Source organism: Hypanus sabinus, chromosome 20 (assembly GCF_030144855.1).
Source record: "Hypanus sabinus isolate sHypSab1 chromosome 20, sHypSab1.hap1, whole genome shotgun sequence".
Classification (NCBI taxonomy): domain Eukaryota; kingdom Metazoa; phylum Chordata; class Chondrichthyes; order Myliobatiformes; family Dasyatidae; genus Hypanus; species Hypanus sabinus.
In genome coordinates this window covers 10455577-10469840 of record NC_082725.1, presented here as the reverse complement: position 1 = coordinate 10469840, position 14264 = coordinate 10455577, and the positions used below count along the sequence as shown (strand labels likewise).

The following is a 14264-nucleotide window of genomic DNA, read 5'->3' as shown; positions in this document are numbered from 1 at the left end:
ATTTGAAAACAGCAACCCTCTCGATTCTTGATTAAGAGGTTTGATTTATTTCTGGCGAATATTAAATTATGTTAGCAAGATATTTGTACACTGTCTCTCTTGTACTTTGTGGGATGTTTTAAGAAAAGTAATATTCAGGCAGAAAAAGAGAAAGAAATCTACCATCGAGAAAGTGAGCTGAGGTGGTTTCTTTTTCTTCAGGCTGAGATCAGATTTGTTTTAAAATTTTCAAAATATGTCCAAGAATTTTTTTTGGAATTGTCGCACTAGCTGTTACTTTTCAGTTTGCTGAGAACTTTTTTTTCCTTAACTCGTCTGTTTTGAAACCAAATCGTGACTTGTCTTTCAGAGAGGTTTGTTGATGCCGATATTCTCCTTCGCTTGTCCTTGGTAATGAATTTATTGGTAGCATATTCCCGTTCAAGTTCTTTCAATTGCACCTTGGTGTAAGGCACCCTCTTCTTTCTTCCACGCCGAAAAGAGCTCGCGTCCGAAGGATGCGATACGACGTCTGTGAAGAGAAATGCACATCTTTACCATCTCTGGCAGCTTAGCTGTCGACGTCAAATACACCAAAGTTTCAAGGCAGATCGAGTCGCTGGAGTCAAGTTCAACATCACTGCACGGAGACGTTACTGTGACTGCATTTAATAAATTAACTGGCACGCCCGCAAATATTATTGCAATCTGTGCAGAGGTCAAAGGAATTATTAAAAACATGCAAAGGCGTATTGAGGCACCACGTTAAAATACAAGTGCTGATGGCACTGCGAATATCGTTTCTTAATTATGGTCTATTTTTATGTTATTCGGTTACCCGTACGTATTTGCACGTCAGACAGATCGTTTTTCCCCTTCATTGGACGGGGCTCGGCTATGGGGAATGTGTTAAGTTCTATCTATATTTACCTGGCAGACTCGACTTCCAGAGGTGGGTCGCTTGAGATTGCTCTTTCGAACAGCAGACTTGCCCGTTCCACCCATTGGTGATTGCCCAGGGCTGGTAACTCTCCATGGGCAATAACGTTTCGTGTCTCGGTTCTCCCGGAGCGCTGATAGTGGGGACCACAGGTACGTCCAGATAGCTGGGCATTGGTTGGTATGGCCCCGCGTAACCTTGGTAGAAAGCAAACTCCTTAGCTCGGCTGGTGAATTCCTCGCCGGCGGACGTGTCCATGTATTTGTCAGCAGGATAACCAGACAAGCTGGAGGGCTGCGCACAGGACTTAATGCTGCTATGGTGGCTCATTCGGCAGGGATAGTAACTGCTCCCAAAGTATCCATAAGGAAGAGACGCACTGGAGGAAGTTTGAGCTGCAGGACAAGGACTACACTGTTTGACAGGTTCAACAATGCCAGAGGCTGGTACTTCAGTTGTCGAGTAGGCAGAACTGGGGGCTAAGGATGCTGGATGGGCCATCAGATTCCTGCATTGATTTGCTGTGAAGTTCCCTCCTGAAAATCCATCCATGTTTTTATTAATTTCATCCAAATTATTGTCGTAGACGAACATCACCGTGTCGATCCAGCGGGGATGAAGTATCACTGACGCTGTCATATCACGTCCTACATTGAGACTAGTGGCCGTTTTAAAAGCCCCCAAGACTGAGAAGAGATACTGAAGCTCTCAGACTTAGCAGCGTTGACGCGCCAATGTCGCCGAAACCTGCCTCCTTATTGGCTGCGAGTTCCCCACGTGATATGCAAAGTATATGATAAACATCTGAAGAATAAAAAAGGTAGATGTTCCTTTAGTCTAATAAAGTAACGTTTGGATATTTACATGAACAAGTAATTGAAATAAAACCCATGTATCAAAATGTAAAAACACCAAAGCTGCACAAAATAAACCGTTTTTATGGAAATTATAGAGGTGAATTTACAGGGAAAACTTGGCCATTCTAATAAAAGCAATATTTTGCATAAACACAAAAGTGCTCGACGTTAAATCTGTTGCTTTTGTTTTGCACAAAATAAATAATTCTCATTTTATGGGGTTGGCCACGTAAAGGATTTGAAATATCGATTATCTGTGTATATTCTTGACTATCGTGCCAAACGTTTAGTTTACTTTCCAGTAGATGAATTTACGGTTCATCCCTATTATCATACGTATCTCCTATCAATTAAACTGTAGTATTTTTGTCAAGTCCGCTGCCGGTAGTAACATTTTGTCAGGATGGGTTAGCACTTTACCTTACAATATACAAATCAAATCACTGTTCTCAGCTAACAGGAAAATAAGGCTTGAAGAAATCGGTAGTAGCTGCACTTTATAGTGAAAAGGAAACATCTGTATGACCTTTATATTGCTTCATGACATAACTCGTTAAACCGAATAGTAATAATGCCGAAGAAAAGTCCAAAATTATTCCGGTGTGAGTGTTTGATAAAAAGTGATATTTTTTTAAAACAACGTCTGTTCATTCGCGATATCATATTTGTAAACAGCATATATACCAGAACGGCGTGTGTTGGAATCAATCACAATCAATTCGGAAATTGAACTCATCTTACTGATTTTCCATCCGCACTGGACAACTAATATATTTACCTGTAAACGTTAGTCGTGAAATTCCTAGCCAGCTTAAAATATATTAATATCAAAGGACATTTATAAGCCAGATAAGAATATTGACTAATTCTTTTCCTGCTTTTAGCCAGCCGCGATTCCTGAAGTTTTTAAACAAATGTCAGTTCTCATTTCTTCCCCCGCTAATGCAGACGCTTCCTGGTAACTTGCTGGCTGCTAAATGTGCATTCACTGAGTAGGAACAGTGTTCACAGAACTGGATTTCGCATTAAAATATCAGTAAATGTGTTTTATGGGCAACTGGCACATTTAAGTAGACGGAAGAGCGATAGAATTGTGAATTATTTAATAATATCTGCCACATGGTTGAATTTACTAAAATCCATAGCTATAATTTATTTTATAATATCTAATACGATGCTAAAAGCCTTATTTAATGGATTCAACTACATTATTGCAGTATTTAGAATTTACTCGGTGAAATTTGATGGAAAGCTTGACCATAAAACGTCCAGCTAAAGGCAGATATCACATGATGAAAAAGAGTAGCTGGTGAAAATGAAGAGTGGAGAAGGATCCAGAACTATTCGGCAGCACTGAATCGTCACGAAGGACGATTTTAATTCAATTCTAGTCATTTACTTTGTACATGGGACCTTGTGGTAAGTGGAGTCTAGCTCATGTCATAAGCGACGTCGTCAATCCTTTTTCAGTCAGCAGTTGGTCTTATTCCTTTAGCTGAAGACTGAAGTGATGCAGCTGCCCAGAACAATCATTTTACTATTGAAATGCCTTTTATTCTTTATAATTTCCACCTACCCCTTCCCCACGCTTTCTATTTCTTTCCTGCCTGATATTCTCTTTCCATTTTCTCACTTTCTTTCTGTCGTTCTTCTGATACTGGGATCGGGCAATCGCTAAAGAAGTCGCTAAATGTTGTCCTTTTAATCTTATTTCAAAAAATGTAAGTAATGGGAAGCTAAACGATTTAAAGACGCCGAATCTTCACTGATGCAGACCATTGTTAGTAAAATAGAGGCTATTATTCCAATTAAATTGGATTTAATCCCTATCCGTCGATTTCCGTGCCCTGAAATAATATAATTAAAATCGTCTCTCCGCTGTATATAGAAATATTCTACATTACCTTTCCTTTTGAAATCCGAAGTATGCAACGTTTTCCAGGTTATAACCGTGTAAAATATATTGAGATGGGTTTAAAAGACATAACGCTGTTGTGAAGTATAGACAGGCTAAACTGGGAAATTCTGAATAGATCTTGTGAGATTATTCTTTCAAATCTATCATCAGTTTGCTCGGTGGGAACTCGTTTAGTTTGTACTCCAGTGATAATTATGTGAGAAGATGATAGGTGCCCCAGCGTTTCTGTCACTGATAGACAAAGAGTCGCTTCTTCCCATAATTATTAGTCGGTCGATCTTATTAGTATCAGCATTTAATGTGGTTGATGTACCTTAATAACCAGTATTATAACCAACAGCCTTACCAGAATTTGTTCTGATCATGCAATATTTTGAAACAGCACAATTTAGCCCATAAATATTCCAAATTAATCCTTAATAACCCTTTATGTGCTCAGCTAATCTCAGCAGATTCACAGAAGGTGAGTAACGTTTAAGTTTGTAGATTTGTCCCATATAAATATCCATTTATCAGATAAATGAGCAAAGTGGGATAAGACTGCGCTATTTTGGAATATCCTTCCATCTGAATCCATTCGAACAACAGTTTGATACAGCGACCTTTTTAAAAAAAAAATTAACATTATTTAATCCAGGGACGACCGTCCCTCCCCCAAAAATACACGTTGAATTGAAGCAAACATTAGACTGCGCACTTGAGTGTAGGCTGGACCACCAGTGCCTTCCGCTTTGAAAGAGTGTTATGTTAAGGAATGGGCCCGATGTAAATACAATCTGCAGCATATTCAAATGGTACACTGCAGATTACACTACAAAATGGCAGCGACCAAATGGGCAGCTCTTTTACATAAGGGTTAGACACGGCCAAAGGCCAAGGTCAAGTTGAAAGTTGCAGTCTAGCCAATGTGAGTGCTGTCATTCACGCGTTGACGACCATGTCTGAATTTTTATAAAGGCAAGCCGTGAGAATTGACTTTTTCATTGTCGTTTTATTTGTTTTCTTTTGTTTTCGCTCACAGCCCTCCAAATGTAAAAAAAATTCACTGACCATGCCGTCTTCATTTCCAGCCTGTTTCTGCATTGTTGGCATAGGATGTGAAATAGATGCAGTCACTTTGCAAATTAGACAGCATTGCATCCGGTTTAAATGCGCTGTTTAAGCAACCTCTTGCTTTGAGCAGAGTGTACCACAGCCAAGTTACTTTTGCTTGGAAAGGTGGAGGCATTTTGAACTCGCCGAACTGCCACGATGAATACTGCGTCAAGTAATGAGGGCCATCTTTCCCTGCCAGGAGCTACCTCTAGGCAAGGTTTCAAACTATTTTTGGATCCGTACATCACCAATGGAAAGCTTTTTTACCCCTGATAAAGTGCAGCAACTACATGCCTAAGAGATAGCTGTGACTAAGATGCATCTGTGCCTGGGAGGTAACTCTGACTTTATGCCGGAATTGCTCACGATTTGTAGTAGTTATTGTTAGAACTTTGCAAAATAACAATTTATTGTTTTTTAAAAGAAATATTGCCTGCTAATTCTGCTTTCAATGATGCTGCAAAGCACCCACGCATAAGCCTTCGATCTCGTTATTTCCCTCGCGTTGTCAGCCCGGAGCTATTAGCTTTGCCCTTTCGGGATGATATTATGAATAATTGCTATAATGTATGCCCGAATACCAAATCATCGTAAGGGCAAAGCAGTAACCAATTTGTATGAATGTAGAACGCATTGGTTAATAAGTCGATTTTAAAAAGCAGGTCAAAAATATTCCATCATTACTGGTATGATGAATCGCTTTTTACTTCACATACGGATTTATTTACAAATTTTGGAGGGAGTTCACGGTATACTGACTTCCCGTTTTCAACATAAAAAAGATGTGCTTGATCCAGGAGAGGTCAGTTTTGATTTCCACTTTAAAAAAAAATTCTGAATGTATTCTACAAATTGCTCTCGTCAAACATCTACGACCACTTGTCTGACATAATCCTTTGAAGCAAGAGGACTTTGGAAGTATCTGTTCCACATATTCACCTATTTATCTACTAAAAGGGTATTTACGTGGATACAGAACAGCGTTACTGTTAGAGCTAGATTTTTCCTATATTTGAAGTCACCACAAAACCACAGAGTTAAAAATATTTGTATCATGTCATAAAAATATTCTTTAGACCACACTGTGAGTTGTAGCTCATATACTTTCTCTTTAATTCAAATCTTTCTAGAATTCCTTTTGGAAAATGTTGAGGTCAAAAGGGGCACGTGTTCTCAAAATTGCTGTTTAGTTTCCTTTAGGACTAATGCCAGGTTAATATCCTTAAAGGGGAAATAATACTCACTTTCTCTAGGGACTGAGTTTAAAAAGATAATCGCAATAAGCGTGGTACATCTTGTTTATCTTCAACGAAAATTTACTAATAACACCTGACAATTTAAGAGTTGTTAAGTAGGTGACAATTTGATTTTTGATTTTCTGCCACAAAGTCATATAATAAATCATGTTAGTTATATTTCAATAACCGCAATCCTTTATTCGATGCTGCTAAAGGTATCTTCTAATACTATTATTTTAAAAAGGCAATGTCTAAAACTTCTAAAAATATTTATTACGTTACTCCACTGTGCATGTGCTATTTATCACCTGGGTCTTTAAGTCATTTTCCTAAATCAATTAAATTGCAGTTGTTTCAATTATTATATGTCTTATGAATCATATACGGCATATACGATATTTACTCAACACAGCATCTCTACCAATAAAAAAATAGCCGAGCGTTTCATATTTCTTTCCTGAAATATTATCCGGTAGCCTGACTGAGATCAATCAAAGTGATTCATGTTTTGTTTTCTATGAACGGGTTAATTTGTCATGCACTTGCTCAGTCTGCGATATAACATTCATATCAATAAATGCGTATACATTACTGATAGAGCATGACTCTTCTTTCATCACTTCATGTTTGTCGATATCACCCATTATTTATGAAGTATGCGGCTACGATTGACTTACCAGATGCTTTACCTATCATTGGAAAATCATTGTTATTCGCGAGAGGCATAATATCATTGATGTTTGTATTAATTCGGTTGTCAAGCTTATAGTAGAATAACATGGAAACAATTTGAATATGAATTGTGTTATATTGGCCACTATCACGCATTGAGTATGTGTTTGAAACGAATTGGGTTTTCCAGTGTTCAATGCAAGGCGGAACTCGTCTACATTGACAAATACAGATAAGGAATGAATAGCAATTTTGAATTTTAACATATATTTTATTTGATTCTTCACACCTGTGGGGCACCGTCTGCATTTGCCATTAAGTATGACCTTATTCACATGTTAAGTGCGCGAACATTTGGAGAGAACAAAATGCATATCCGGTACTTCATAGCGGCCATTCGTGGAACGATTGCCATGTGATTATCACTGGCATATTTAAAGAAATGAACTTTAATCAAAAGATGCAATTTTGTAATAATCAAATCCCGACTTTATGGTAAATATATTCTAATGAAGAAGATTTTACTTCAGCTTATAACTTGGCACGCACAAATCACATGGGTTTTTCTATTTGGAAATTTCCTCTTAAAATTTAAATACTTTGTCTTCTATTCATATCTTATTATAGGAAAAAAACACAAAAAAGATCTGCGGATAGTTTCTGCTCTAAACCCAGCTACAATGCCATTTCTCCTTTCTGGACTCTCGTTGTAAACATTCATACGTTAAAAAAAGGACAATTTTAGTGTGATAGTTCTGCTTCAACATAGCAATTCATGGCTGCATAATTAGTTCCAGTTAGCTGGAGGCTAACGAGCCTTTTCTCTTTCTCATGACGAATCCAAAAACTGGCTTGTCGCATAATGTGAAAAAAAAGTCCCATTTTAAACGTGCTACGATTTGGAGCTAGTTAAGAAATAGGTTATATTTTGCCACCTATGTTCTCATGCTCTTATGTTCTTCCCTATTGCCTCACCATTACCGCCCCTAACCCCTCGAAGCACTACCCATCCCCACACACACACAGGTCCCCGCACGCGTGCACACACACACGCGCGCGCACGTACACCAACTGTGCACCATTTCAAATCTATTTTAATTTCACAATCTAGAAAGGTGGTTTCCTCGAGATCACTGTCGAAGTTGGCATTTTGGTATTTAATATAATACGGATTCTTCTAACTACGCTGAGCTCCTGGGTGGGCAAGTTAAGATGACTGGTCACTCCAAGCTGTGAATAAATAACACCCAATCATTCGATTCAACTATTTCGGCTCTTATATTTATTATTAATTATTATGATTTATTCTTACATAAAAAGTCTTCATCACCAATTCAATGTTTATAAACTTACATGACAACATTTAAATGTATATATCGCCAGGAGGAGGAAACATTTATATGTACAATGTATATACTGTTCATATGCAACCAACGTTTACGTGACTTTGAAGTACCGAATCCCGCTCTCACATTTCTGCAAACAACTATTCGCTCATTAAGTCTACACCAATAATAAACTTAATGATTTAAAGATTATAGAAAATTTAAATTTCTTTTAAATTGACGATACGACAAGACCTATATATCAGTTGAATTAAATATATAAGAACAACGAGAAAACAGAGAAACAACAATATTTAATAACAATATTTGAATATTAAATATTATTTAATGTAATTGATGTCCACACTATGTTAAATAAACATTATATACATTTATTAAGTATAACGCTAAATTAAACTTAAAGCCGGCACTCCGGGACGTGAACATATTTTCACAGGCATTTATAAGACATTTATTCTTGGTGTGCTTGCATTAACATTGTTTCTATTACATTCTATTGTATCTCGGTTGCATAAATTTAATTTAATAGTCTGAGTAACTATATGTTTCTTAACTTCATTTGCTGTAGATGTTGGTAAGCAATGTTGAAGGCTGCTTTTTTATGTTCCGGAATTATTTACCCTTGAGTTATTTCTTTAAATGACCATATCTAATATTTATTTTTGGTTATTATTATATACGTATGACTGCAAAATCAGTACAGATATTTCCGGTGAAGGGTCTTGACCCGAAATGTCGACTGTTTATTCCCTTCCATAAGTGCTGCCTGACTTGTTGGGTTCCTCCAGTATTTTGTGTCTGTTATTCAGATATTTCCACAACTCTTTTTGTTTTGATACAGAGAATGTCGTTTAATTGAAGCGTATGTTCCGCCTTAATAAGTCATTAATTCTCGGAGAACCACCATGTAGTATTTATTCACCATCGGGCTATTATTTACGGGGCAATTCTATCGGAAGTACAATATATTCCGAAAAGAAAACTTCTTTCAAAGCAGTTCGTCGTTGCTTATGATATTTGTGTTGTGGCGAGACATATTCACACAAACTATGTTCTCGCTGCCGGGCTTCGACAATCTGTATAAACACATCGAAACAAATGCCGACAGATCATCATTCATAAATGCCTCTGAAGGCCTTCAGTGACTTTTATACATCTCGGAGATGGAGGTAACTTGGAAAAACGATTGCATTATTTTTTCTTTCTACAGTCTGCATGCAAGTTATTTCCTGAGTACTAAGAGACATCTCGTCACCTTCCCAGTAAAATTATTTTTAAAAACGATGTAATCGAAAAATGATTATCTCTTACTATTGTTCTTTACTGTCGCTTTTAGTCCGAATAATTTCTTTTTGTTAATTCATGAACCTCAAATGTAAGAGACAATCAACTTGATATCAAGCATAGTTCGTTCTCTGCAGTATGGAGAACACGTTTAACTGTAATACTCCGATAATATCTAAATTAAATCTTCCTTGCCGAAATTCAATTTTATTTTCACAGGAGATACTTTGTATCAGGAATTACAGTCCATTTAAAGCCGAAATGCTACTTAAAGGAGAAATAACGACTCCAAACATTTTATATTTCCCCCCTACTAGCTAATGGAATGCGGATCATTTTAGTTAAAATGATATACTACTTCTATTTCTGCAAAATTTTACACTGCTGACTTCATTTGACTTACATGTCTGAACTGACAGTTGACCGAATCTTTGTGAGTTAACCTTAGCCTGTAAATATTTCATTGAAAATATCCTAAATTTGATCACAATTTGTCCCCACTTGTTCACTGTGCACCCCCATCATACCAACAAAAGGCGGGTTGTAAATTATTATCTGCACTAATGGCATTGAGCTACCTTCGTGTCTGTTTGTCGGGGTATGTCTTAAATTGACCAGTGAAAGCTGTGGGAATTCCATAGTTCCATGAAAAAGCCTGTTGGACCCGTGCCTCTTCAGCCCACTTTCAGGTCTTGATGCTTCACCAGCATCCAGGACATCTTCAAAAGGCGATGGCTCAAAAAAGCGACATTCACCATTAAGGACCCCTTTCAGCCAGGATATGCTCTCTTCTCATTGCTACCATCAAAGAGAAAATCAACGTTTCTGAATGGACAATGAATAAATTGTCACTACCTCAGTACATCTTCTCTATGCACTTATTTAATTTAACACACATTTGTGTGTATCTGTATATATATATATATAGATATATATACACACACATACATACACTTATACGCACACATACACAGTTTGGAGAAAGAGAAAATAATGCAAACAAATACACATATATAATATTATTGTAATTTATACTTTTATCATATGTTGCAATGTGCTGCCACAGCAAAACAACACATTTCACGGCACAATCATGTGATATTAAACCTGATTCTGATTCTGATCTTGGTTCTGAGGTCAGTCAAAGAGTTTTCCAGAATGACCGCGACTCATAACCGTCCTGTTCCCGAGAGGAGCAGGGACTTCACGAACGCTTGACCCAGGATCTCCAACGGAGCGAGTCACTGAAAGACATGAAATGATAAATGATCCCTGGCAGTCCGAAAAGAAATAAAAATTATGCACCTATAACCTAGATTTCCAAGCCAAATCATTCCTGTAATCGCGTTGCAGTGACTCAATGTTGCCGGTAGATGTCTGCAGAGGTAACAGTAGAGTCAATAGTGCCATTCTTCCCTGAAGTAGGAGTTCTCGTCTCCGAGCATATCTGTTGGTGGATGACCTTGATATTGTGTTTGCCTGTTCTTCGTGGAACAGTACTTATGAATGCAGAATTAAACCTTCTACGGAGCTACACAATGTAAAACAGGACGTATCCTACGCGCATACCTGTGGGTCATTTGTTACCGTAACTGTTGAAACAGGAAGGTAAAACCATAAAAAGGCTGCCAGTAAATTTCAGCCTATTCAGATCAAAAACACCGAAGTAGTAACTGCATTCACTTTGCCAGTTGCAAAATGTGATCTCACTTCAGAAATATTATTTATATTGAAACCCAGAAACTCGTTTATTTTAGGGTAGATTCGCGCATTTTATATAAACGTGGTGAGGGCCATGGGCGCTGAAACTGATTATATGAAATATTGTTGGACAAATGGCCTTACTCCAGCTAATTTAGCAGGGGGCATGGGAGGTTTGAGATTTATTGGTCACTACGTCTGGTAGTGCACCTAGGCTTTCTTCAAAGGCACGTAAATTAGACTTTTGAACAAATATTTAGTCTCTAAGCAATAAAATGCGTAGTGCCGAACAAATGGAGTGTCCTTGGTGTCCTGGACTAGTTTAAACTAGCTAAAGTAGTTATCCCTCTCCCTCTTCATATTCTTTTTTGTTGGCATTGCCCGTTCTTTTGCAAAGCGCCCACTCACGCAAATCCCCATCCCCAACAGTAACATATTATATGGTAACGCATAGCTAGCATTTTTTCGACCAAAAATATAATTTGCCTTCACATTTATTCAGTTTAAATTATCGTCTGAAGCAGCGCCTCGTCTAGTTAATGTTACTGTAGAATTAGGCTTCAGTCTTTCTTTTATTAATCTCGGTTAAATAAATCCTCTTAACGAACAGGAAAATTAAACGAATCTAGAAATCCTTGAATAAGTACTTCACTTTTACCATGTTCTTACAAATAATATATTTTCCACATTACTACACTTAAAGTTTTTGACATTCTGAGACAAGTTAAAAGCACTCTATATTGCAATATATTTAAAGTTTTGTACCTTAATAAACACAAGAGACTTTGCGGATGCTGGAACTCCAGAGTAACAACACACAAAAAGCTCGAAGAACTCAGCAGGTCAGGCAGCGTATGTGGAGAGGAATAAATAGTCGATGGTTGGGTACGAATCCTAATGAAGGGTCTCGGCTCGAAACGTCGAATGTTTATTCTCCTGACCTGCTGAGTTCCTCCAGCATTTTGTGTAATTATTTAATATCTATACTTTTGTTCTGCTTCGATAAATTCTTGATAGGAAATACTGTAGAAACAGGTGGAGAGGGTGTGGTCGATCAACATACAATCGCATGTGCTGGGGTTTGGTGTGGTGGCCGGAGAATAAGGCTCAGCTCCACAGTAAAATAAATCAAAGAGACCAGCTCCGTTTCGTCGGCTGGAGGACATCTTGTTGTGATTTATTGCCGAGCGCACCTGATCATTCTATGCATAAAAATATTGCCCCCGTTGCCTTCGTTAGATCAAATGAATGAGAGGGGGAGAAATAACACGAAAACATATCGATCGAAATGTGGGTGCGGGAAAACCGCCAAGCAGCTGATTGGTTTAAAAGCATTCGACCACTTCACAAAGGTGTTTTATTGCCTCAGTGTGTTGCGGGCAGATTGGAGTGGAGAACACATTGACCCTTTCAGCATCCCCAGTGCGCCTTATCAGCGGCACTCCGACATCTCTACTAGTACGTGACTGCTCTGATCTAATGAAACCAATACGCTTGTGCTTATTAATTGGAACACATTTGTATAAAACTGTTAATGTCAAATGTTTGTTTTGGTAATCTATATACAAATTACAATTTTCCAGAATTTGTTAATTACACGACCTCAGAAACTGCTGGTAAATTCTTTAAACGAATAGTTTTTGTATTCCAAACGCATGGTTACTGCCACACAGCCTTGCACTCCAGGAAGCCAAAAATCTCCTCGGTTACCATTACAGACAATAAAAATGCACTAAAAGCCACGAGTCATTATTTAGATTAATGTCATCGTGTACTGCAAAAGAAATGGGACTTTTTCAGCTTTAGTTTTGATCATTGCGAATAGATTGCTTTAAACTACACTTATAATGAACGAAAAAGAGTAACAGAACGATTAAAAATCCGATTAACTTTCTTTGTCTTATGAAATTCGTGATTAAGTTACGCTTATATCGATTTTAATTGGTTCGAAATGGTAGTGTTAAAAAATTTAAGACTCTTCAGCTGTAACTCAGGAGAACCCACTGACATTATGCGATTAAGTACAGACTTAAGACACTTGTGAAAAAGCCGCCGCGAAGAGCGCGAGATTCCGCCCCCGCCCCCCATGGCAAGTATAATATCTTCTGAAAGGTAGGTTACGGTTTGATCTTAAATCCCTCATGTTTATAATGCAACTATCCAACCTGTAGATTTTACGAGGGCAGCAAACTTGCGTAAGTACGCGGGTTTTAATTAGTTTCGACAGAGATGTGAACCAGTTTAATTTATATTTTTTAAAAAACGCATTCTGGCCTGTTTCATATTGCAGACAACTTTTTGAATTTAGACAACACCCGCTCAGTAGGAACGGCATTTATGTACTTAAAAGTAGTTTTTTATTCAGCTTTTCTGCCCAATATAATAATAATAATAATAATAATAATAATTTTAGAGCAGTTTTCATGCAAGCGATGTAGTTCAAATTGTTTTACAATGGGATAAGGTGCAAACACTAAAACATAAAAGACAAAATTATGTTACTTAAAAACAGGATTGAATAAATAGTTTTTGAAAATAATTGTTAATTAGATAACACACCTTTTTATTGCTCGCCGTGTCCTGACATTCGAATCGATTTTTCTTATGAGTTAATTTTAAACAACCTCTATGCTATTTAACTTAACTGAACCAAACCTCCCTCTATCCTGAAGCTGTGCCCTCTGGTCCTAAACTCCCCCACTATAGTTCTTAACTAAACTTCGGGATTCCGTGCTTTTAGTTTTAATTTTGAGTTCGTTTGCTTAATATTACGAGAATTGCTCCTTTCATTACTTGCTTTGGGAAGGGGGTGGAATTGTCATCGTGTGTACTACAATTACCTTAGCATTTTTCCGCAACGAATCACAATCTAAATTTAAGGAAAAGGCCAACAAGTTTAAGTGATTTGTTTCGAGCACAATGACGTGCAAGAACCCAAAAAGAAACAACGAATTATTTTTGGTGACAGGAAAAAGAAACGGCTCCCAAGAAGTTAAATTTGTGCGAGGGGAATGTGCAATATAGGACACGTAGCTTCTGCCAGCTGGGGTTCACTGCCATTGCTGGGCAGTAATACGGATAAACAGGAGGGGGAGCACGACGACAGGGAGTGATCACCAGAACAGCCGCGCAGCTCTCCGAAGCATGAAGCACAAACGAGAGAGAGGGAGAGAGGGGGGAGCTTCTGAAATAGCAGACAGGCAAACGCTTGATCTCGTTTGCCTCGTTTCCAAC

At 37.8% G+C, this 14264-nt stretch overlaps 1 protein-coding gene across 1 annotated transcript; it reads right to left on the bottom strand.

Moving 5' to 3' along the window:
• Positions 1-258: 258 nt before the first annotated feature.
• Positions 259-1601, bottom strand: LOC132378279 (homeobox protein Hox-A13-like). Its single transcript, XM_059945065.1, has 2 exons — positions 910-1601; positions 259-511 (listed from the first exon to the last, which is right to left on the bottom strand). Exons 1-2 carry the CDS (start codon positions 1556-1558, stop codon positions 267-269), a joined length of 894 nt encoding a protein of 297 aa, XP_059801048.1. The 5' UTR covers positions 1559-1601; the 3' UTR covers positions 259-266.
• Between the last annotated feature and the right edge of the window lie 12663 nt (positions 1602-14264).

Coding starts and splice junctions, on each gene's coding strand:
- LOC132378279 (XM_059945065.1), bottom strand. CDS start 1,558: ATGACAGCGTCAGTGATACTTCATCCCCGCTGGATCGACACGGTGATG. Junction 512..909: donor CTGGAAGTCGAGTCTGCCAG/GTAAATATAGAT, acceptor TTCTCTTCACAG/ACGTCGTATCGCATCCTTCG.